We start from the raw sequence: 19868 nt of genomic DNA, 5'->3' as shown, positions 1-19868 counted from the left end.
GTAAATGAGAAGAACATTCATAAACAAGTTTGGTGTTCGGCTTAGTAAGAACTTGATTTTGTTCGTTCAATATGCACAGAATCAATTAAATGAAAAAGTTTAAACAACTCAGTTAACTAAGCGAGCAATCTTGAACATATATATGTTTAACACGTTATAGTTCGTGAATAATATTAACAATGTTCATGAATAATATTCATAATCAACATTCGTAAACAACATTTATAAATAATGTTCGTGAACAATATCTATCAATAAAACTTTTATCAACTTGCTAAATAAATAAATAAAATTTTAAAATAAACAAATAAATTTATATTATTAAGTTCATTAACTAATCAAATAAAATTAAAATATAAAACTTCAAACAATAAAATAAATTTAAATTGAGAGTTTAATAATATCTAAACGAGCAAAACTCAAGTTAAACTCAAACTAAACTCCGACCTGATGAAATCGAAGACGATCGCTCCTTTGCAAATCTCCAAACCATGCACAAATGATCAGAGCTTCAGGTGTTCTCTGTCGGCTTGTGGTTGCCTCGAGTCCAAGATTTAAATAGTGAGGTGTTAATGGGTTGGGCTCTTAATGGGCTGTTATTGTTGGCCCTCCGTACATCACACTGATCATTTATGTAAATTTTAAACATTTTTTTATAAAAAAATGTACCTTTTCAATGATATTCTTGATTACTAAATTTTCAATTTGATTTTTTAATCAAAATATATATATATATTTTTTACATAATAATTGTATATCCCACGACACAATGGCTCACATTTGTAGCTCTCAGACAAAAATCAATCAAACAAAACAACTCTCCTCGTGATCTTCATGTATCTCATGACTTCAAAAAGTTGGATGCAACTCAAGAGTTCAATCCCAGCCGCAGCGGCGCACCGCTCACCGGAATCCACGTGGAGCCCTGTATGAAGTTCTCCACCGTGTACTTGAGGGCGTCGTTCCTTTTGATGACGTGGACTCCCGGCCAGTTCACCCGGCCGGCGGTGTCCGCCCCCGGTCCCTTGTTGTTGTACTCCGCGTAGTACAGCGTGCTCAACGCGAAGGTGCCATCCCACGGCAGGTACCCCTTCTTGTCGATGAACCCGTCGATCTGCGATTCCATGATGATGGTCTTCGAGAACTCCTTCCACGGCCGGGCGAGGTAGCTCGGGATCGCCGGCTTCGACGGGTCCTTCAGGCGGTTGTCGGCGAGGAATCGGCAGCGGTGAATGACGAACCCGGTGGTCTCCCATCGGTCGGTTCGCCCCTGCGCCGTCACGATGTTCTGCTGGTTCGACAGCGGCCGGCGCACCACCAGGAGGCAGTTCTGGAACACCGCCGAGGCGTCGCCGAAGATGAAGTCGATGGTGCCGGCGATGACGCAGCCCCGGTAGAACTGCCGGTGCGAGTGCGCGTACAGCGTGTCCTGGTACCCTTCCATCCTGCAGTTGAGGAACACCGACCGGTCCGACACCACCCGCAGCGCCACCGCCTGGTGCTTCTCCGCCCCCGCTGTGTTCCTGAACGCCATCCCGATCGCCACGAATCGATCACCGGCCGCGACTGAACTCCAAAAGATAGCCAAAAAATCCACTTAATTAACCAGAAACAAGCAATAATTCATATGTTAATCGACGCTTTGATTACAAAATGTGGCGGTCAGAAACGTCCTCGTGCCGTCGATGAAATTTTTGCTGCCGGTGATAATGGTCCTCTTCGATCCGTCGCCAAACATCGTCACATTAACCATATTCTTCGTGACGTTCACCTGTTCCTCGTATACTCCTTCTTTAATGTAGATCACGTACCTACGCATCCATATGTCAGCACAGATCATGAGTTGGTCTCTGTTTTTCTCTGTTTTCGGTTACCTTCCTTCGTATTCGTTGGGCATCTTGGCGAGTGCCTCATTGACGGTGGTGAAGTCGCCGGTGCCATCCTTGGCCACGGTGACATTGGGCTTGAGCATGACCTTCACGCTCTTGAGCATCCGGCGGTCGTCTTTGGTGAACCAGGAAGGGTAGCCGTTCTTGGTCACCGTCGGAGGCTGGTCGTCGAGGAGGAGGCGGCGCCGGGCGGGGAGGTTGATGAGGGAGAGGAAGCTGGATGCCTGGCCGATTATGGCGAGGGCATTGCTGGTGAGTTCCTTGGAGTTTTTCATTGCGGCTTTCATCTTGTCCTTGAGATCGCCGTCGGGGAAGCCGTCGATGCAGGTCTGTTGGTAGGTGATGACGGCGCTGAGCCAGGTGCGCATGTCGTGCGATCGGGCGGGGAGCTTCTCGATGCCATGGTCGATGATGCTACGCAGCGTGGCGTTGATCTCGCCCTTGGAGTCCTCGAACATCTCCTGGCAGTCCTGCGCGCCGGGAAAACAACAGGCGATCACTCTCGGCGTCACAGGAAACGAATCGCCATCCATCCATCCTCACCTGCACGGCGCCGCGCACGCGGCTGTCATTGCTGGTCTGCAGCCGAGAGTGGGCGAACCCTTTGCTGACCTCGTCGAGCACCACCGAGACGGCCGCCTTCAGCAGCACCTTCGGGTCCTCCGTGCCCTCCGGCACCACCTTCGACAGGCTCGACTCGCACGCATGCACGTAGTCGGTCGAGGAGCAGAGCGCGGTGACGGACTTTCCCGACGCGTGGATCGCGTGCTCGCTCTGCTCGGCGACGTCGTCGTCGCCGCCGTCGTCCTGCTGGTAGCTAGCACCGACCACCGCCCCCACCACCAGAAGCAGCAGGAGGCAAGCAGCGACGGCGAGCAGCACCAGCTTTGTGCGGTCGTTCTTCCGGCCCTCCGACATTTGCTTGTCGTAATTCGCCATTGCTATTTCCTCTCGAGATGGATCGGAATCCCTTCCTTTCCTCTTATTCTCCTCTTCTGAGGAGTGCGATATAATCGGGGACGAAGAGCATCGAGGTCCTCGTCGATGCTCCAAAAGGCTTCCTCCGATTGCTTGTTATAGGAGTCGAGACTCCTCCGGGAACGAATGGTCGTGGTGGGTCAGGAACGCTATTATCGTTGATTTCTTTGCCGAAAGGACTCTTTTGCCCTTTATTTAATAGGAACAAGACGGGCTAACCATCCAGGCGTAGGGGCAGTTTGGGAATTCGGTATTTATCGTTCAAGATTAGTGTGCAAATGGCAAGAGCTCGTCGTTTGGGATAAAAATGGAATTAGATAAAAAAATAAATTAAAATAAAATATGAAAAATAAATTAAAAAAATTAAAATGAAATTGATTAAGATATCTTAACAAATCAATTAATTATCCACGCTGGCATGGAATTTGATAAACATAGCCGTTACGAAAGTTCATCAGAAATTGGCAGACCGAATCAATTCGACCGTTACATGCTCCCGTTCTTTAGATAGGTTCCAATCCAAGCCACAGCGATCTCTTCCGCCCTTCTCGCCGTCATTTCGTGGAACATGAAGCAGGCAGTGAGCCTCGAGGAGCAGGTGCAGCATCTACGATCCAAAGCGACGGAGCTCCTACTTCGCGAAGACTGGGCCGAGTACATCAACCTTTACTCCCACCTCATCTCCCTCTGCCTCGCCGCCGGCGACGGCGCGGGCGCCGCTCTCCACAAGACCCTCTGCCTCGCGCATTCCAACCGCGCCGAGGCCCGCTTCCGCACCAGAGACCTCGCTGGCGCGCTCCGGGACTGCGACCGCGCGCTCGAATTCGACCCCGCCCACCTAAAGTCCCTCCTTCGTAAAGCCAGGGTTTTGCTCGACCTAGATCGGTACGCGTCGGCGGGCGATTGCCTCAAGCTCGCGATCGCCTCTCACCCGGGGGACGATGCCTCCAGAGAGCTTTTGGTTCGGTGCCGGAATTTGGAGGCGCAGTCGAGAAGGGGTAGAATCGATGTTTCTAACTGGATTTTGGGCGGATTCGGCGACAAGTGCCCGGATCTGGCAGAGTACGTCGGCCCGGTCGAGATCCGGAGGTGCAGCAATGGCGAAAGAGGGCTTTTTGCTACCAAAAACGTTGAGGCCGGGACGCCGTTGGTCGTGACTAGAGCCGTCGTAGCTGGAAGAGGGATTCTTCCGGAATCCGCCGGCGGACATGGCGATAGCGCTCGGATGCTATTGTGGAAGGACTTCGTCGAAAAGGTCCTCGACGTCGCCGAGAAATGTAGCAGAACACTCAACTTGATCTACCAATTGTCTCCAGGGACGGATCAAGGGGATCTCGAAGTTCCCGACATTGCGTTGTTCAAGCCAGATGCGGTGGAGCAGCTTCTTGCTCTGCCTCCGGCGAGCAGGCCGGATGTCGATCGCATCTTGAAGGTTTTGGACGTCAATTGCCTGAGCGAGGAGGCGTTTTCCACCAAGATTGATGGAAAACAAAGCAACTACATTGGGATCGGGCTTTGGCTGCTACCCTCCTTCCTGAACCATTCTTGCAGCCCGAGCGCGAGGAGGCAGCACATCGGCGACCACGCGATCGTCCACGCCGCCCGCGACTTGAGGGCGGGCGAGGAGGTGACCATCGCCTACTTCGATGTGCTCTCTCCGATCGATGACCGGAGGACGTCGTCGAGGAGGTGGGCGTTTGAGTGCCGTTGCGAAAGGTGCGATTTTGAAGACTCCGCTCTGTTCGGGCCGAAGATGAGGGAGATGGAAGCGGCGATGAAGGGAGGAGCAAGCATGGAGGAAACAGTAATGAGATTGGAAGAGGGGATGAGGAGATGGGAGGTGAAGGGAAAGCAAAAAGGGTTCTTGAGGGCGTCAATTTGGCCGGCTTACGCAAGCGTTTACGGGTCGGAGAGGCTGATGAGGAGGTGCGGGAGGAAGATTCCGGTGGCGGCGGTGGTCGCCGAGAGCGTGGCGGAGGCAGTGGGAGGGGATGAGAGGGTGCTGAAGGCGGTGCTCGGGAGGATGAAGAAAGGCTGCGGCGATGTGGCAGAGATGGAGAAGGCGATGAGATTGGGGAGAGCAACGTATGGGAAGATCATGAAGAGAACAACCATGAAAGCTTTGTTTCAACTGCCGCTGCTCAACAATGGCGTCTAACTTTGGGATTTTTGTTCCTTTTACTCCATAATTTTTTAATATTTCTGACCATGATTGTGAACGTGAACTTAACTCGGTTAAGAAAGTCTTAAGCAATTTACTTATCAAAGGAAGCTCTTATATATGATAATAATGTCTAATTTTTTAATTTTAACAAAAAATTTATGGTTATTTGAAAAATTGCTAAACATAAGGACGCTCGTATTCAATGTATTCGGTCGAGTTCTAAATCCCTATCTCACTTCGTAAGTCGAATCCAGAGCCTTTCGATACTTCTCCCCGAAAACTCCTTCGATTTGATCGCAACCCTATTTGGAGATTTTGTTTTTGCCTCGTTCTGGATTCGATCTTGATCGTCTCGATTCGGTAATTGGTCGTCGTGTATCGGGATCGGGGAAGAGCTTGCGGAAACCCTAACCTGGAGATGGCTTCTTCGTCGGGGCAGCCGCAGTTTCGGTATACGCAGACGCCGTCCAAAGTGCTTCACCTCCGGAATCTTCCCTGGGAATGTACGGAGGAGGAGCTGATCGAACTCTGCAAGCCGTTCGGTAAAATCGTCAACACTAAATGTAACGTGGGGGCCAACCGCAATCAGGCTTTTGTTGAATTTGTAAGTTTTTATTGTCTTTGTTATTTTTGATATTCTTCGTGATCGTGCATCTTTATTCTCGGATGGTTGCTGGAATCCTGCTTTTGTGTTTCTAAGATGGTTTTTACCACTTTTCCGACCTTTGATTGGAATATCATTTAGGTCGCATTGGATCACAACAGTATCGATTTTAGATCTGTCAGGGAAATGAAAATTTTGTTTTCGATGCTTTATTTCTGGAGAGCATATGATAGAAAGAGTTCTATCAGATAATGATTGTTTCCAACAACTTGTAAGGATAATGTGGGAAAGTGATTAAGTTTTCAGATCTTAGTGGTATACTTGATTATGGTGATTTACCACAATATTGAGATCATTGCATCATTTGTTAATGATTTCCTTGCAATTTGCACTCTTTTGTTTGGACTAGAGGATCCTAGCATACCGGGGTGTTCTCAACGAGTACATAAATAATTTTTTACATTATCTCTCTATTTAGAGGTCAAGCTCAATGGCATAGGAGGATCCATATCGCCGACTCCACTTAAGATTATTTTAATAATAAGATGCCCAAAATTCCTCTTGTAGTTAATTTCTTCTAAAACAAGAGAAGGGCTCTACTAGGAGATTTAGGGAAAAAGTGTCGGGTCAGCCTGACCTGGCCCTTTGGCACATGGGCTAGCCAAGCACTACTCAAAATAGGTCTGATTGCCCATTGTTCCGAGCATGACCCAGGCCAGGCTGGGCTCATGGCCTTTGTCACCTCTAGACGTTTCATTGATTGCTATTTGAGAATTCTATGGAGGGAATTTGCTTTCAATGGATGTATTTGTCTGGTAATTGGGATCAAAATCTCTCATACTGCACTCTGTGGTATTTAAACAGCTTGAATGGACATATTGTTTTTCTAATTGTGCTTGGTAATTTTATTAATCTAACTTTTTTTTATCATTAGGCCAATCTGGTTGATGTTTACTAAGACCATCTGGGAAATCTGGTTGATACTTTGAGTTCTGTTCAATCAAGAGCTTTCCGTTCTTGTTATGATTAGTGAGTCAATTTCCATCTTTAAAGCATCTGATTTGGAAATTGTTTCCCTTTTTAAAGGCTTGTTTATTTTACTGATTTTTCCTGGCTCTTAGTAGGAAGCTTTAAATATTTCATTCTAGTGAGGTTTTTCTTTGTTTCTGAGAATTTGGTTGCCTTTGCTAGATGACATTTTCTATTGATTTCTCAATTTTTTGAAACAGAATATTCTGAACTTTTTTTTGATACCTACAGGTGGACCTTAATCAGGCTATCTCTATGATTTCGTACTATGCTTCCTCATCTGAGCCTGCACAAGTTCGTGGCAAAACAGTTTACATCCAATATTCCAACAGACAAGAAATTGTGAATAATAAGGCCACCGGAGAGGTTGCCGGCAATGTTTTGCTTGTTACCATAGAAGGAGTTGAAGCTGGTGATGTCAGTATTGATGTTATTCATTTGGTAAGTTATTTGACAATGGCATTCATCTTTATATAATTTTCCTATTACATTCACATGGATCATTTTTGCTTTAAGCATTTAAATTGTCTTAAAGTTGAGTTGTGGCGGATTTCTGATGTAATACCTGTATATCAAATTAGTCTTGTTTAAATTCTTTCGACTTTTTGTAACATACTCTGAATGGGTTAGCAGGTCCATGTTAACACGGAGTATATCCCGTTATCAGCATCTGCTTTCGGAGACATACCATGTTTGTTTTGCTCTCTCACCTTTTGCCTATTCTGTTGTGAGATTCTGAATCTTATGAATGAATGTCATTGCTAACTGTTATTTTTCACCATCGTTAAGTTGTAGGTTATATCAACTTGTTTGAAGGCGTTTTTAGAGGTTATACTCCCATTCTCTAGGATCTTAATTTCCTATTCAAAGCTATTTTATGATTCCTTTAACTGACATGCTTCATTTGTTGTCAGATATCCAAATTCTTTTTCCAGAAATACTATCTATTTAGTTTTCTGCTTTAGGATAATTCTGTTTGTTAACTGCTCTCCTATATTTGATCTGCTTACTGGAAGCAGTGAAAAAACATAGCCTCCATGCATTATGTACATTAAGGAGAAAAAAATTGCTCACATTATGGTACCTGTCTTACAGGAGTAATCTGTACATAAATGATATTACATCATTGTTCTTTGTGACACCTTATGTTATTTTTTGTTAAAATTAATTACTCTTTACTGCCAATATTACTGATGTTTCTCCCTTTTTAGGTCTTTTCTGCTTTTGGTTTTGTCCACAAAATTGCTACATTTGAGAAGGCAGCTGGTTTTCAGGTTCTTTATTTGCCAACTTTTTAATTGAGTTTGGGACTTTCACTCAGTTTAGTTGTCTGCATTTCTTTTTTTAGGCTTTAATTCAGTATACTGACACAGCAACTGCTTCAGAAGCTAGAAATGCATTGGACGGGAGAAGCATTCCAAGGTTGCTTTTATTCTTGTCACTTCTTTGGGAAGAATCAATTTGTTTTCCTCTCATTGGGCATATGCATGATTTTCAGGTACCTGCTTCCAGAGCATGTTACATCTTGCCACCTCCGAATTACTTTTTCAGCTCATACAGATTTAAATATCAAATTTCAGTCTCATCGCAGCAGGTTTGTACATGCAATCGACCTTGCTTAACACGATACCAAGCTCCATTTGTTTTTTTTTTAATTCTAAGTTAACCTTGAACTTTTCTGTGTTCAAGTTTCTTGCTCTCAAAGTTTTTAGCAGCTATATCTCACTGGCGAATAATTCACCTTGCTTATATTTTTAACTAATTTCAGTCGAGTGAAATAATTTTATCATTTTTCTACTCAACAATTTCACATCCTACAATGTATACAGATATGTGATATTACTTTCCTAATTTCAAGTGTCCGAATTGTATCGATCGTTCTAGCCACGAGTGAACACTAATACTATGTTGGCATGAGAAAATGTCTTGGTGCCACCTATGTCAATACAATTTCAATGCTATTGATTGAGTCGTGTCTTAGCTGGTATTGTTGAGAACTAATCTAAACAAGAAGATTCCTTACTTGTGGCTTATCCTTTCGAGCACTAAACGTTTGGTTGGGTGTAATGTAATCTAGCTTGTAATGTAATCAAATTTGTAATGTAATGTAATGTAATCTTGATTACATTACTACGTTTGGAAATGTAATGTATGTAATATTTGATTACAAGATGATTACATTCTTTTGTTTGGTATCTATTATTTTTTATCAGGAATGTAATTTGTATTATTACAAAATGACAAAAATGTCCTACGACCTCTACTGACGGTCGCCGCACTTCTGCCAGAGCTTGCGGCAGCTACCAGCCGCCGCCGCCGGCGGCGGCGGCCGGCGGCGGCGGTCGGCGGCGGCGGTCGGTGGTGGGGGGCGGGGGACGACGGTGGACTAAGGGTATATTCGGTATTTAAATTTTGGTGGGACGGTGACCTCGTAATGTAATCGGATTACATAGCATTTGCTTTGTAATCTGGATTACAAAACTTCACTACATTTTGTAATCCAGATTACATTACATTACAAGTTTAAAAGTGAAACAAACAAAATAATCTGCCTTGTAATGTAATCAGGATTACATTACAAGGCAGATTACGCCCTACCAAACGTAGCCTAAGAGGAAAGTTAGAGAAATCAAGATATATATATTGCACCTATGGTTTTTCTTGTTTCACTCATGTCAATTGAAGCCCAACTTCTAGTCGTTAACTGTGATATTTGTTGACATATATAGAAACAAAAAAAAAATGATTTACCAGCACGGCCCCACGGAAGTATCCCACCGGCCGCCAGAGTAAATCGGGAAGTGCTCACAGCGGGTGGCACATAAGCCCAACATCCCTTAGTTGTGTTTCCCATTTGGATGAAAAATCCCTGCAAATGCGCCGTAGTTGAGAATCGAACCATAGGTGTTTGAGTGACAACTGGGCGCAAGGTTGTCAAAATCGAGATTCTACGTTGAAACGGAAGGGAGTTGTAGAATCGTAAACTCGTAGTATCGTAACACGAATCGTAAGTTTCTACCAAAATGTAAAATTATATATAAACATATATATACTCATAGAAAATAACATAGATAAGATTAATAACCTCAAAAACACATTAAACATTTGATTAAACTAAACATTTATAAGGTCTTCTACAATCCACACATAAAATAAGTCATAAGTCACAAATTTTAGATAACATATAAGTCTACAACATGAAAAATAATAGTCAAGTTCTAAGCTTCATAAATTCATGAATTCATAATCATCCTCCATGTGTTCTTCATCTCCAGCATCCTCCATGGCATCTCCACCTTCTTCAACTTCATCATCATCATAACTAGGCAGCTCCAAATCATCATGAGGTGCTCCACTACTAGGTCCTTCTTCAACTGGAACCAAATCTTCATTTGAAGCATCCAAATCTAAATTTTCACTATCATCCACAATCCAATCATCATCAGAAGCTAGGTCATCAATGCTATAGTCATTGACTTTCCTCAATTCCTTCTTCTTGGCTAATTTTGAATTAGCCATCACAAAGACTACGTCATTCATCGTTTTTGCCTTCAAACGATTTCTTCTCTTAGTGTGGACCTAAATAATAACAAAATCAATTAACACATACTCATATAATCACATACAACTAGGTAATTTCATTCAAGAATGAAATGCAATACCATCTCAAATGCACTCCAATTCCTCTCACAGCCAGATGAGCTGCATGTCAAGCTCAAAACACGAATAGCAAACTTTTGCAACTCAGGATGTTCATAACCATATGATTCCCACCATTGTGCTGGAGTTTTGGTTTCAATTCCACAAGTGGCTACTGCACTACCAAAGAATTTCTTTCGATATTTGAAGTCTTCCAGTTGAGCATCAATCTTCTTTACTTCTTCCATACTTTCAACCATCCTTTGTAGACAATCATATATTCCTCTTTTCACTTCAAAGTCAGCTTTAAAATTAGGACTGTAATGAAATTGAGGGTTAAGGTAATAGCCCGCAGCATGCAAAGGCCGATGTAGTTGATTATCCCATCTTGCATCTATAATTTCCCATAGAGGCAAGTAACTAAAGAGTGAGAAAAAATTTGAATTAGTTTCCAAGAAATTATAAATTTATACGAGTATTTAATAATTAGTAATAAATTAAGTTACCTTTTCTTAATACCATTAAAGGCAGCTTGTATCTTTTCTTTGGCCCTGTCCATTTCCTCATAAATGAACCCCATGGCAGGCTTCTCATCTGAGTCTACCAAACGAAGGACTTTGATCAAAGGATAAGCACTCCTCAAGCATGTAATAATGCTTTTCCAGAAGTCCTTATCCATTACCACATTTTCAATAACCTTTCCATCTTTAGTCTTTGCAAATTGACTAGATTTCCATTCTTTGGATGTAAACATTCTAATCAATGCTCCCTTATTGTCATTCAAGCAACCCAAAGTCAAGTAAGATGTGGCAAAACGGGTAGTGGCTGGTCTAATCAAATCCTTTTCTTTGGTAAAATGATGCAATAGAGAAATAAGCGCAGTCCTTGAATAGATGTAAGTTGTGATCTTTTTACCTCGTGCAATTGTCTCTTTATGTATTGGTATCTTTTTTTCAAAATCCTCCAACATTAAATCGATGCAATGAGCTGCACAAGGCGTCCAATATAGCCTCTTTCTCTTCCCCATCAACATCTCCCCGGCTGCTTTGTAGTTTGCTGCATTGTCTGTGACAATTTGCACTACATTCTCTTCACCAACTTCTTCAACAATTTCATCCATCAACTTGAAAATCTTGTCAGCTGTTTTAGATATATCAGATGCATCAATTGACTTCAAAAAAATGGTTCCCATAGGACTATTAACCAAGAAGTTTAATATAGTCCTCCTCCTCTTATCTGTCCACCCATCAGTCATAATTGTGCATCCCATTTTCTTCCAAAATGCTTTGTGCTGCTCTATAACTTCTTTGGTGCAATCAACTTGTTGTTTCAAATACTTGACTCTAATCTCATGGTAGGATGGAGGCTTAAAGCCAATACCATGTCTTGCAACCAAGTCTAGCATCTTCTTGAATTCATCACTTTTTGCCACATGAAAAGGTATAGCATTATTGTAGAAAAAAGAGGCAATCCCTTGGCAAGCTTCCTCCCTCAAATTCTTCTTGAAAATGCCATTGATGGTAGTTTGACTACTCACACCCCTTTTCTTGAATAGATCAGCAGGATTCTTTGCAATTTCTCGCCTTTGTCTTTTTGCACCCTCCACCTCCTCATCTTCATATTGGCCAAGAGGACTTGAATCACTTGATCTTCCTTCAATCTCCTTTGCCCTCTTTATTAAATTTTCTTGCAATGAGGATACAATTTTCCACATTTCCTTCCTTACATCATCACTAACAGCCTTGCATGCTCCAACATCCTTTTGTGTTCCTGCCAAATGATGCTTGAGTCTATAAATCCCTCCATTTATCACCTTTTGACAGTATTTGCATTGCACTTTCTTTGGATTTTCATCAACTGCAATTCCATGTTTCCAACCTGGATCAGATCTATTTCCAGGAGCATTCACTGCCAATCTTTTGGAATCTGAAGTTCCACTAGTTGTGGAAGCTACGCTTGGAGTGGCTGCACCACTATTGGAGCTTGCTTCACCAGACCCACCAACACTAGCTTCTCTACTCATTTTCGTGAAATTAAAGAAGAACAAGAACACCACCACGCAGCTTCAGCTTCACCAACGACACTGCAACTCTGCAACAGCAGCTCGCGAACCACAGACGTGGCCAACAGCCTTCAGAGATGCAGACGGGACAGAGACGGCCAAAGAAGTAAAGAACAGAGACCCACAGATGAGATAGATGGAGAAGGGACAGAGGCGGATGGTGGCGTACCTTTAATCGAAGTCAGTCACAGTGCCGGTCGACGCACACCGGACGCACAGGGAGGAGGAGACAGACGCGTACGTGAAGGAGACGATGGTTGCTGAAGAAGAACGAAGCACAGCAGTTGCGGCGACGATGGCTTGCAACGCGACTTAGGAAAGTTAGGGTTTCTTGGACCCGTGTTTGATCGATCGCTGTGATCGACCTTCCGGTCTTGGAAAACCAGCGGACATTTCGCGTAGAATCGCTGGACTCTTACGAGTCTACGATTTTCGCTACGCTTCCACGTGATTCTGCACGATTCCACCCGATTCCGCTTCCGCCTGGGCACGCAACGTGGAAGGCCACCAAAAACGCGTAGAATCGTGTGATTCTACGTTCCGACTCGCGATTTTGACAACATTGACTGGGCGCCCTTCCACTGCACCATAGCTCCGGGGGTGACATGTATAGAAACTAGTTCTAATAGCAGATGGAATTAGATAGTTGATCTCATTAGGATGCTACAGGAAGTAATGCTCTCATTCAATGTATGTCACTCAATTTTTGTATTAGTAAGTAATAATCAAATGCATATTATATGTAGTTTATATTTGGTATTAGATAATGACAAGAATAGTGGTAAAAATGTGTTTATATGCAGTTCATTACCATTGACTAATTAGGTAATGAATAATGTAGATTAACTATTAATTTTAGTTAACAAATTATCATTTTGTTATTATTAGATAATTAAACATAGTTAATATTCTTTGAAAAAGTTTACTTCAATGATTGTGAAATACTGGAAGCATCATTTTTAGTTTTTTGAATATCTTTTTTTTCTCTCTCATATGTTAAACAAATTTATTTATATATTTTCATTTTTTAAGAAGTGTTTTAATTTATGCTGAATTTTTCCTTACTAGTTATGATCACATTGATCCTTCTGACCTGATAGGTTTTTTTTTAGAATATCTTATACCAATACCACAATTTTGACAACCATTATAAATTCAGTTAAGATAAGTTTATTTGCTTTGCATAGTACACCCTTATTTTTTTCAATGGTCATACAAAGGGATGTAATATCCTATTTTAGGTTATGTAACTCAAGGGACTTGAGCAGTATACTTTCTTTGGGGACTTGCATTATACTCTGTTGCTTCATCATGAACTAAGTTGTGGATAATTTATTTTTGGATCTATTTTATAACCCTAGTCACGACAAATAGTTGAGAGAGTTTTGAATGCTGTAAAAGTAAGTGTCTTCACATTCCATATCTACCAGTATTTAAGATATATGAGATTTCAATAGTTGATGAATACAAATGGTTTGGCTGTTTAGTAATTATTCTATTCTGCTTGGCATGCTACAATTCATGACAAAATTAAGAATGCTGTTTAGTTTCTAACAGTTTATGGCAAGTAAACAATGCTAAGGCTGTTTATACCTCTATTGTTGTGGCTGCTTGACCTCAATTATGACCTTAGATGTATTGGACAAAGCTTACACTGGCACCACACCTTGAATTGACCTCTGATGTGGTGTTCACCCCACCTTTGGCACTGCTGTCTTCACCCAATCTTTGCCCGACCTTTAAGTTAGCAAACACGAACTTGCATTGGTGCCACACCTCGAGCTCGCGATGGCACTATCAAAAGAGCATAAAGAGAGCAAGTGTACATAAGGGTTTTTTTGGCCATTTTGTTTTTTTCACTTCGTTCCATTGTTTCTTCTATGTTTTTGCAGAAGCACACATCGGTAACTTCCATTTTGTTGAACCTTAATTGAGCCCTTTCCTTTGTGATTTTTGTCCAAGTAATCAGAGGGGAAGGAACGGATGGCCTCGTAACCTGTGCCTCTCTTTTAAATTTGTTTATGTCCACATGAGTAAAAAGGGTCTACGTGTAAGATTTGCAGTTGAGACATGAGATGTAGGTAAGCCTCAAATCTAAGCAAAGGTGTTGTGTTCTTCACATACATGCAATTGCAGGCTTATAATAATTTTTTAAAGAATTAGAATGGATTTTTGCAATAGAAATAATTCAGCTGTGATATTCTTTCATAACCCAGCCATATAAACTCCTTTGTCAGGAACTGGTAATGCTTGGTAGAATTTATCTCAGTACCTAGCTGTTGCCTTTTCATAATTAACTGTAATTTTTCTATCTGTGCAACATTAGTTTGCAAAATGATTCCTTAACATCTTTATGGAAGGACATCAATGTTTCATTCGTTCCAGTCTTATTTTAGTAATGTTTGTTGTTATTATTATTAATTTTTTCATTAATTTCAAGTGTGCACTATGGTAATGTATGATGTCATGCAGGGATTACACTAATCCTTACCTTCCTGTTAATCCTTCAGCAATTGAGGGTACTTTACAGGTTTGTTTTCTCATTGCAGATTCTTTGTTTTATTGTTCTAGTTAATGTTATTGACACCAAGGATTTTTCTTCAGCCTACAATTGGTCCTGATGGAAAAATAAAGGAGCCTGAGAGCAATGTGCTACTTGCTTCCATAGAGAATATGCAATATGCTGTCACAGTTGATGTTCTTCACACAGTAAGATATTTCTTCTATGCCCATGTGTTACATGTTGGCATACATTGTAGTTCCTAATTATTCTTTGATTGATTTAGGTGTTCTCAGCATTTGGAACTGTCCAGAAAATTGCAATATTTGAGAAGAATGGTGGAACTCAAGCTTTAATCCAATACCCTGGTAGGTTCTTTCTGCCTATTATATTTTTTTATTCATTTCTGTTATTTCCTTTCAATTGGCATTCTATGTATATCAACTGTTTTATTAATTCAGGATGTGTATCGTATTGGGTTTTCAAGTAAAGTATGATGTTCCTAATTTGCTAATGAAGCTTTTAATGTCCATAGCTCTCCATTGCTTCTTTTTATTTAGCTAGACTTCCTGTAATATAGAAGTTGTAACAAATCCAAACGTGATTTTCTTGTTAGAATCAGATGTTAGAAACAAAAGATGATAAAAATAAGCTTGAATATCTAAAATATTGTAACTAAGAGGAAAAAATGGAAATAAATTAAAATATTGTAGGGAAAAAATAATCCTTTAGGCCTAAAAGGACTATTAAATATAGAACATATTCCCTATTCTCAAACTAAATAATCACCAAATCAAAATTTTCCTTTATTAACTTATTCTCCCACATCAAAGGATCTACCAAAATAAACTTTTAAAAAATAAAATGCTTAGCTGGTTTATCTTGTAAGCTTGCCGGTGTCTAGTTACCTAGCCGCCTTATGTGAGATCTTCAATCCTCTTTTTGCTACTGCAAGTACTAGATCTGTTGGTGTGCCTCAGCTCTTCAGTGTCAGGAGTCCCAGATCTCCTCTGTGAGATCTTCAATCCACCTCCAGAGTACCATATCTGCTCTCTAGAGTCACTTCTTCTGCCCTACTACGGAAAGTCAGACTTTCTCAAGGTTAAAGTATCCTTCATCGCTAATTCTCCTTAGTGAATCTCCACTAGATCCCATCCTTGCTTTATTGTTCAACTCAGCAGATAAACAACTATTTCCAGCCAATGATCTCCCTAGCCACTTTGTCTTCCTTATCTGACAAATCCCCTTTCACAGATCACAGTGGAATCTATGAGATCAACAATGATCATTTGTGTGTGTCTCTCTCTCTGTCCTCCTCTAGATATGCTCATCGCAGCTTCTCAACAACTAACACATGAAGCAACACTGAGCTCTTGGATGCACTTGGTCCGCGTTGTTGCCTTTTCCTGTGCTCAAACTTCACCTCAAGTGCAGAACCTTCTTCTAGTAGTTTTTTAGTGATTCTACTAACAATGCAGACTCTCACTCACCTCTTTGCTGTTTCACCACCAAATATATTTTCTCCTCTCCCATTTAGCAGATTGCAAGCTACTGTCTTCTTTCCATCACCTCCTAACATATCCTTCATTGTCTTCATAGTTGGCGTGGACCTAGACAATGCCTATTCTTTTAGAGAAAGGTTATTTTTTCAATCTGCAACATCAAGTAGACTTGTACTATAGTGTTTATCTTCCCTTCAAATTTACTCACCCTCTTCTGACCCTCTATCTCGCAAAATGTTTTGTGTCTATTATGAAATCTTCCTCTATCTCTTCTCTGATTAGAACTTGTTCTCTTTCATCCTAGGGGCAACCCCTATCAGAGCCAACTCTAAGATGAGAATGAGTGTTTTTCCGTTTTGTTGCACGATCCCAATATGGATCTCCAATAATCACCTCCATGACCTTTTGTATGACCTTTTCTAGTTTATGTAACAAAATGGACATAAAAAGTATCTATGGCTCAACTTGAGCAGGTGTTAGAATTCTAAGGTTGATGGAGCTATTTGTATTGGGTTTAGTCACATATTGGATGATTCAAAGATAAGATTGACTCCAATTCATACCTTGTAATAGGTGCTGCTTGTTAATAATAACTCACTTAATACATTGTTTTCCTACTTTAAGGGTCTAATGTTGCTTCATTTCTGTAAGACACCATGGAAGGGCAGAGATGGATTGTTCTTGGTAATTGTCTGTAAAATCTTTTTTATCTTCTGATATTTTCACTTGCCCCTTTCTTTTACTAGTTAATCTCTTATCGCAAGTTTAGCAAAAATTAATATTGCAATTGAATTCTCTTGGTTTTCCACCTAAACAAATGATATATTCACTTGGGCATTAACTTATACACAGTTTGTTCCGGCTTATGGATCCTTGGAGTTTATTTAGTTGGTTAGCTATTGTTGTAGCAATGTCTACAATCATTTGTTCATTATAATCTATTTGAAGTTGTGATCTAGTGCTGATGCCATCAATTGAGTGTATTCACTGTGGTAGATTTTCTTTAAATAAAAAAAAATAAAAATAAAAATCTGTTAACTTTCCTGATCAATTAATGTGGCTGCTGGAAGATTTTGATTTTTTTTTCTCGTTAGACATGACCACAGCAGCAGTTGCCAAAGAGGCTCTTGAGGGGCATTGCATTTATGATGGTGGCTATTGTAAGCTTCATCTCTCATACTCTCGTCACACTGACCTCAATGTAAAGGTACAAATCTGGAATTTGTTGGCTATGCCCAAGTAGAATAACTGAGGAAAATTCCGTTATGCTTTATTTGGGTTTTTTTCTTTCCATTTAGAAATGAATGATAAATAACAGGCCTTGAATCAGCAACGATATAATAATATGCATGATGACTGAACATATAGAAAGAATTGGAACAATTGTTTTGGCAACTGGTTTTGAATTCAGAAAAAAAAAAAAGGAAACACAGGACTTAAGCAAGAAACTGAAAACATAAATGACGTCGAGAAGTAACTTTCTTGTGTTTCATGTGCATTAATACCGTCTTCAGGCATATAGCGACAAGAGCAGAGATTACACGATTACTGACACTGGAATCCTCTCAAATCAAGCTTCATCTGTGCCGGCTGCTTCCGCTAGTTGGCAAACAAACCCTCAAGTTGGCATGCAAGCAGCAGCTCCAGTGGGGCTGGGACAGTTGCCTGCTTTTGCATCACCCGGTGGAGCATTCCAAGGCCAACCTTTCATCCCACCTGGTGCCCCTGCCCCATATCCGACTTCATCTGCTCTCCCGACAACTTCTGCTGCCTATCTTCAAGCTTCACAGCAGGTAGCTAAATATGGAATGCACCCAAGGCCTGCTGGTGGTGCACCGTACGTCGGACAACCTCCTAGGTATTTCTAGTCGACCACCTGTTATCTGACACTTGTTTTCGTCTGCCTTGCTCCGCTTAAATGATTGATCATGAATTAGTGCATCTGCCCATAATATAGAGCTTGTGCAACTCATTTTTTGGTGCTCTGTACTGATGCAAATGGCTTCAACTGTCTTCCATGTTTCAAATGTTCTGTAAAACACAACTTCTTGTTGTTTATATGTACCGAAGCACCGGTAATTGGAAGTGTCACAACAACTCAGATAAGGAGTTTTTTTTCTCTGAAGTTTAAATGGTGTGGAGTCGTTGTCATTGATGCAAATAGAATGCCACTCTTCAACGACAAACTCATTGGAAAAACTCAAGAATCAAACTTAGAATTTGTTGAATTCTTAATTCTTGAGTTTTTCCAATGAGTGTCGGTAAAGAAGCCGAAGAGATCAGCATTCAACCCCATAGATTTTGGTCAAAATCGTAAGTGAAAAAAAGTGACAAATTTAAAGAACATGACGTCTACAAAATTATTGTTCCAAAAGACTTTTAGTTAATATTAAGGATGATAATGGATTGGCTGTGGATTGAATTCTATATTCTACAGTTCTAGTTTTATTTATTATATCTATTCATTCTGATCGGATTTTTAAAATCGATAATTAAATTAATTAATTAGAAAAGTAATATCATAGATATAATTTATCACTGGATGACTGAGAGGGTGCACAACTGAGCGGGTGCACCGACTGAGTTGGGATATTCTGTTCCAATATCTCTTTGTCCCCTGTTTCATTAGCTAAATGACAATAAAAAAAAATAAAACCTCTTCTAGTTTTGGATGAAATTTCTTAATTCTTTCCTCCCTTCCAAAACAACTTCAATGCTCTATGAACTTTCCTCCCAGTTCGAATCTCCTCCCTCCGTTGACAGCTCATCCCCTCCCTTCATCAACTCCAGCAACTCTTGCTTCGTCGACTCCAACAACTCCTGCTTCGTCGCCTTCAGCTCCGTCAACTCTAGCTCCAGAATCTTAAAGGTGCCCTAAAAGGCTGATTTCACTTAACGACGACGAGGTTAATGTTGTCAAATGCTGCATTGTTTGTGTGTGTGTGGTTTACTTGCTATACGACAAAACTATGATGGGAAATGGTTCTGGATTTAGGTTTTCAAAATGTAATGTTTTTCATATGAGTTTGTTGGTTTTTTTGTTATTTGCTGCAATCGCAAACGAAGACCGTTAGGATTTTAAAGCAAATGTACCATTGAGATTTTGAAGCAAACGAAGATCGTTGGGATCGTTGGGACTATATTGAACTTTATATAGCTCAAATTTTATTTAGTTTGATTGAATATTTACATTGTTGATTGGATTTTTTTGTATTATTTGATTGATTTTAAAGGTTTGATAAATGAAAAAGATATAAAGAGTTTTCATCTATTTATCACAGAAGAATTGATGTAAAAAATGGATATGAAATTTAAGACAGAAGAGGATGTCTATAAATTTTATTTGAAAAATGCTAAACAAGTTGGATTTGGTATAAGGACAAAATGCCACAATGATAAATCAAGTAAATTAGTTGACAGGATTTTTTATTGTAGTGTACAAGGTAAAAGGGGAAAGAACACATGAGATATTTATGTGAAATCAATTCGTCCTGAAACAAG

General features: G+C 40.8%; 4 protein-coding genes across 8 annotated transcripts; 2 read left to right on the top strand and 2 right to left on the bottom strand.

Annotated features, from left to right (window-relative positions):
* Window positions 1-868: 868 nt before the first annotated feature.
* Window positions 869-2828, bottom strand: LOC122023128 (pectinesterase-like). Its single transcript, XM_042581217.1, has 4 exons — window positions 2433-2828; window positions 1875-2359; window positions 1651-1811; window positions 869-1566 (listed from the first exon to the last, which is right to left on the bottom strand). The coding sequence occupies exons 1-4, from the start codon at window positions 2826-2828 to the stop codon at window positions 869-871; spliced, it is 1740 nt and encodes a 579-aa protein (XP_042437151.1).
* A 458-nt stretch (window positions 2829-3286) lies between these two features.
* Window positions 3287-5149, top strand: LOC122024737 (methyltransferase FGSG_00040-like). Its single transcript, XM_042583416.1, has one exon. It carries the CDS (start codon window positions 3436-3438, stop codon window positions 5023-5025), a length of 1590 nt encoding a protein of 529 aa, XP_042439350.1. The 5' UTR covers window positions 3287-3435; the 3' UTR covers window positions 5026-5149.
* Window positions 5150-5233: 84 nt separating this feature from the next.
* On the top strand, window positions 5234-18492 carry LOC122024738 (polypyrimidine tract-binding protein homolog 1-like). Of its 5 annotated transcripts, XM_042583421.1 has the most exons (11): window positions 6936-7105; window positions 7298-7355; window positions 7460-7492; window positions 7876-7938; window positions 8013-8086; window positions 8163-8258; window positions 14838-14895; window positions 14970-15074; window positions 15152-15233; window positions 17462-17574; window positions 17882-18492. In XM_042583421.1, the coding sequence occupies exons 1-11, from the start codon at window positions 7080-7082 to the stop codon at window positions 18233-18235; spliced, it is 1062 nt and encodes a 353-aa protein (XP_042439355.1). In that variant the 5' UTR covers window positions 6936-7079; the 3' UTR covers window positions 18236-18492. The 5 variants fall into 5 exon arrangements, with proteins under 5 accessions (XP_042439352.1, XP_042439353.1, XP_042439355.1 ...); XM_042583418.1 differs by lacking the exons at window positions 7298-7355; window positions 7460-7492 and adding an exon at window positions 5234-5635 and having other exon boundaries at window positions 6896-7105; XM_042583419.1 differs by lacking the exons at window positions 7298-7355; window positions 7460-7492 and adding an exon at window positions 6570-6664 and having other exon boundaries at window positions 6896-7105.
* On the bottom strand, window positions 9621-12578 carry LOC122024736. Its single transcript, XM_042583415.1, has 3 exons — window positions 10810-12578; window positions 10327-10723; window positions 9621-10243 (listed from the first exon to the last, which is right to left on the bottom strand). Exons 1-3 carry the CDS (start codon window positions 12324-12326, stop codon window positions 9890-9892), a joined length of 2268 nt encoding a protein of 755 aa, XP_042439349.1. The 5' UTR covers window positions 12327-12578; the 3' UTR covers window positions 9621-9889.
* Window positions 18493-19868: the final 1376 nt, after the last annotated feature.

The sequence above is a fragment of the Zingiber officinale genome, chromosome 9B (assembly GCF_018446385.1).
Source record: "Zingiber officinale cultivar Zhangliang chromosome 9B, Zo_v1.1, whole genome shotgun sequence".
Lineage (NCBI taxonomy): Eukaryota > Viridiplantae > Streptophyta > Magnoliopsida > Zingiberales > Zingiberaceae > Zingiber > Zingiber officinale.
The sequence above is the reverse complement of the archived record's forward strand: the minus strand, read 5'-3'. Positions and strand labels throughout refer to the sequence as shown.

What these genes read in the sequence shown, in the direction of transcription:
- LOC122023128 (XM_042581217.1), bottom strand. Translation starts at nt 2,828, where the DNA reads ATGGCGAATTACGACAAGCAAATGTCGGAGGGCCGGAAGAACGACCGC. An exon ending in GCGTGCGCGGCGCCGTGCAG is followed by an intron (nt 2,360 to 2,432) that starts GTGAGGATGGAT and finishes CCCGGCGCGCAG; the next exon opens with GACTGCCAGGAGATGTTCGA. An exon ending in GTTTCTGACCGCCACATTTT is followed by an intron (nt 1,567 to 1,650) that starts GTAATCAAAGCG and finishes TTTGGAGTTCAG; the next exon opens with TCGCGGCCGGTGATCGATTC.
- LOC122024737 (XM_042583416.1), top strand. Translation starts at nt 3,436, where the DNA reads ATGAAGCAGGCAGTGAGCCTCGAGGAGCAGGTGCAGCATCTACGATCC.
- LOC122024738 (XM_042583418.1), top strand. Translation starts at nt 5,450, where the DNA reads ATGGCTTCTTCGTCGGGGCAGCCGCAGTTTCGGTATACGCAGACGCCG. An exon ending in TTTCAGTCTCATCGCAGCAG is followed by an intron (nt 8,259 to 14,837) that starts GTTTGTACATGC and finishes GATGTCATGCAG; the next exon opens with GGATTACACTAATCCTTACC. An exon ending in ACACTGACCTCAATGTAAAG is followed by an intron (nt 17,575 to 17,881) that starts GTACAAATCTGG and finishes TACCGTCTTCAG; the next exon opens with GCATATAGCGACAAGAGCAG.
- LOC122024736 (XM_042583415.1), bottom strand. Translation starts at nt 12,326, where the DNA reads ATGAGTAGAGAAGCTAGTGTTGGTGGGTCTGGTGAAGCAAGCTCCAAT. An exon ending in TTTAATGGTATTAAGAAAAG is followed by an intron (nt 10,724 to 10,809) that starts GTAACTTAATTT and finishes CTCACTCTTTAG; the next exon opens with TTACTTGCCTCTATGGGAAA. An exon ending in ATTGGAGTGCATTTGAGATG is followed by an intron (nt 10,244 to 10,326) that starts GTATTGCATTTC and finishes GTTATTATTTAG; the next exon opens with GTCCACACTAAGAGAAGAAA.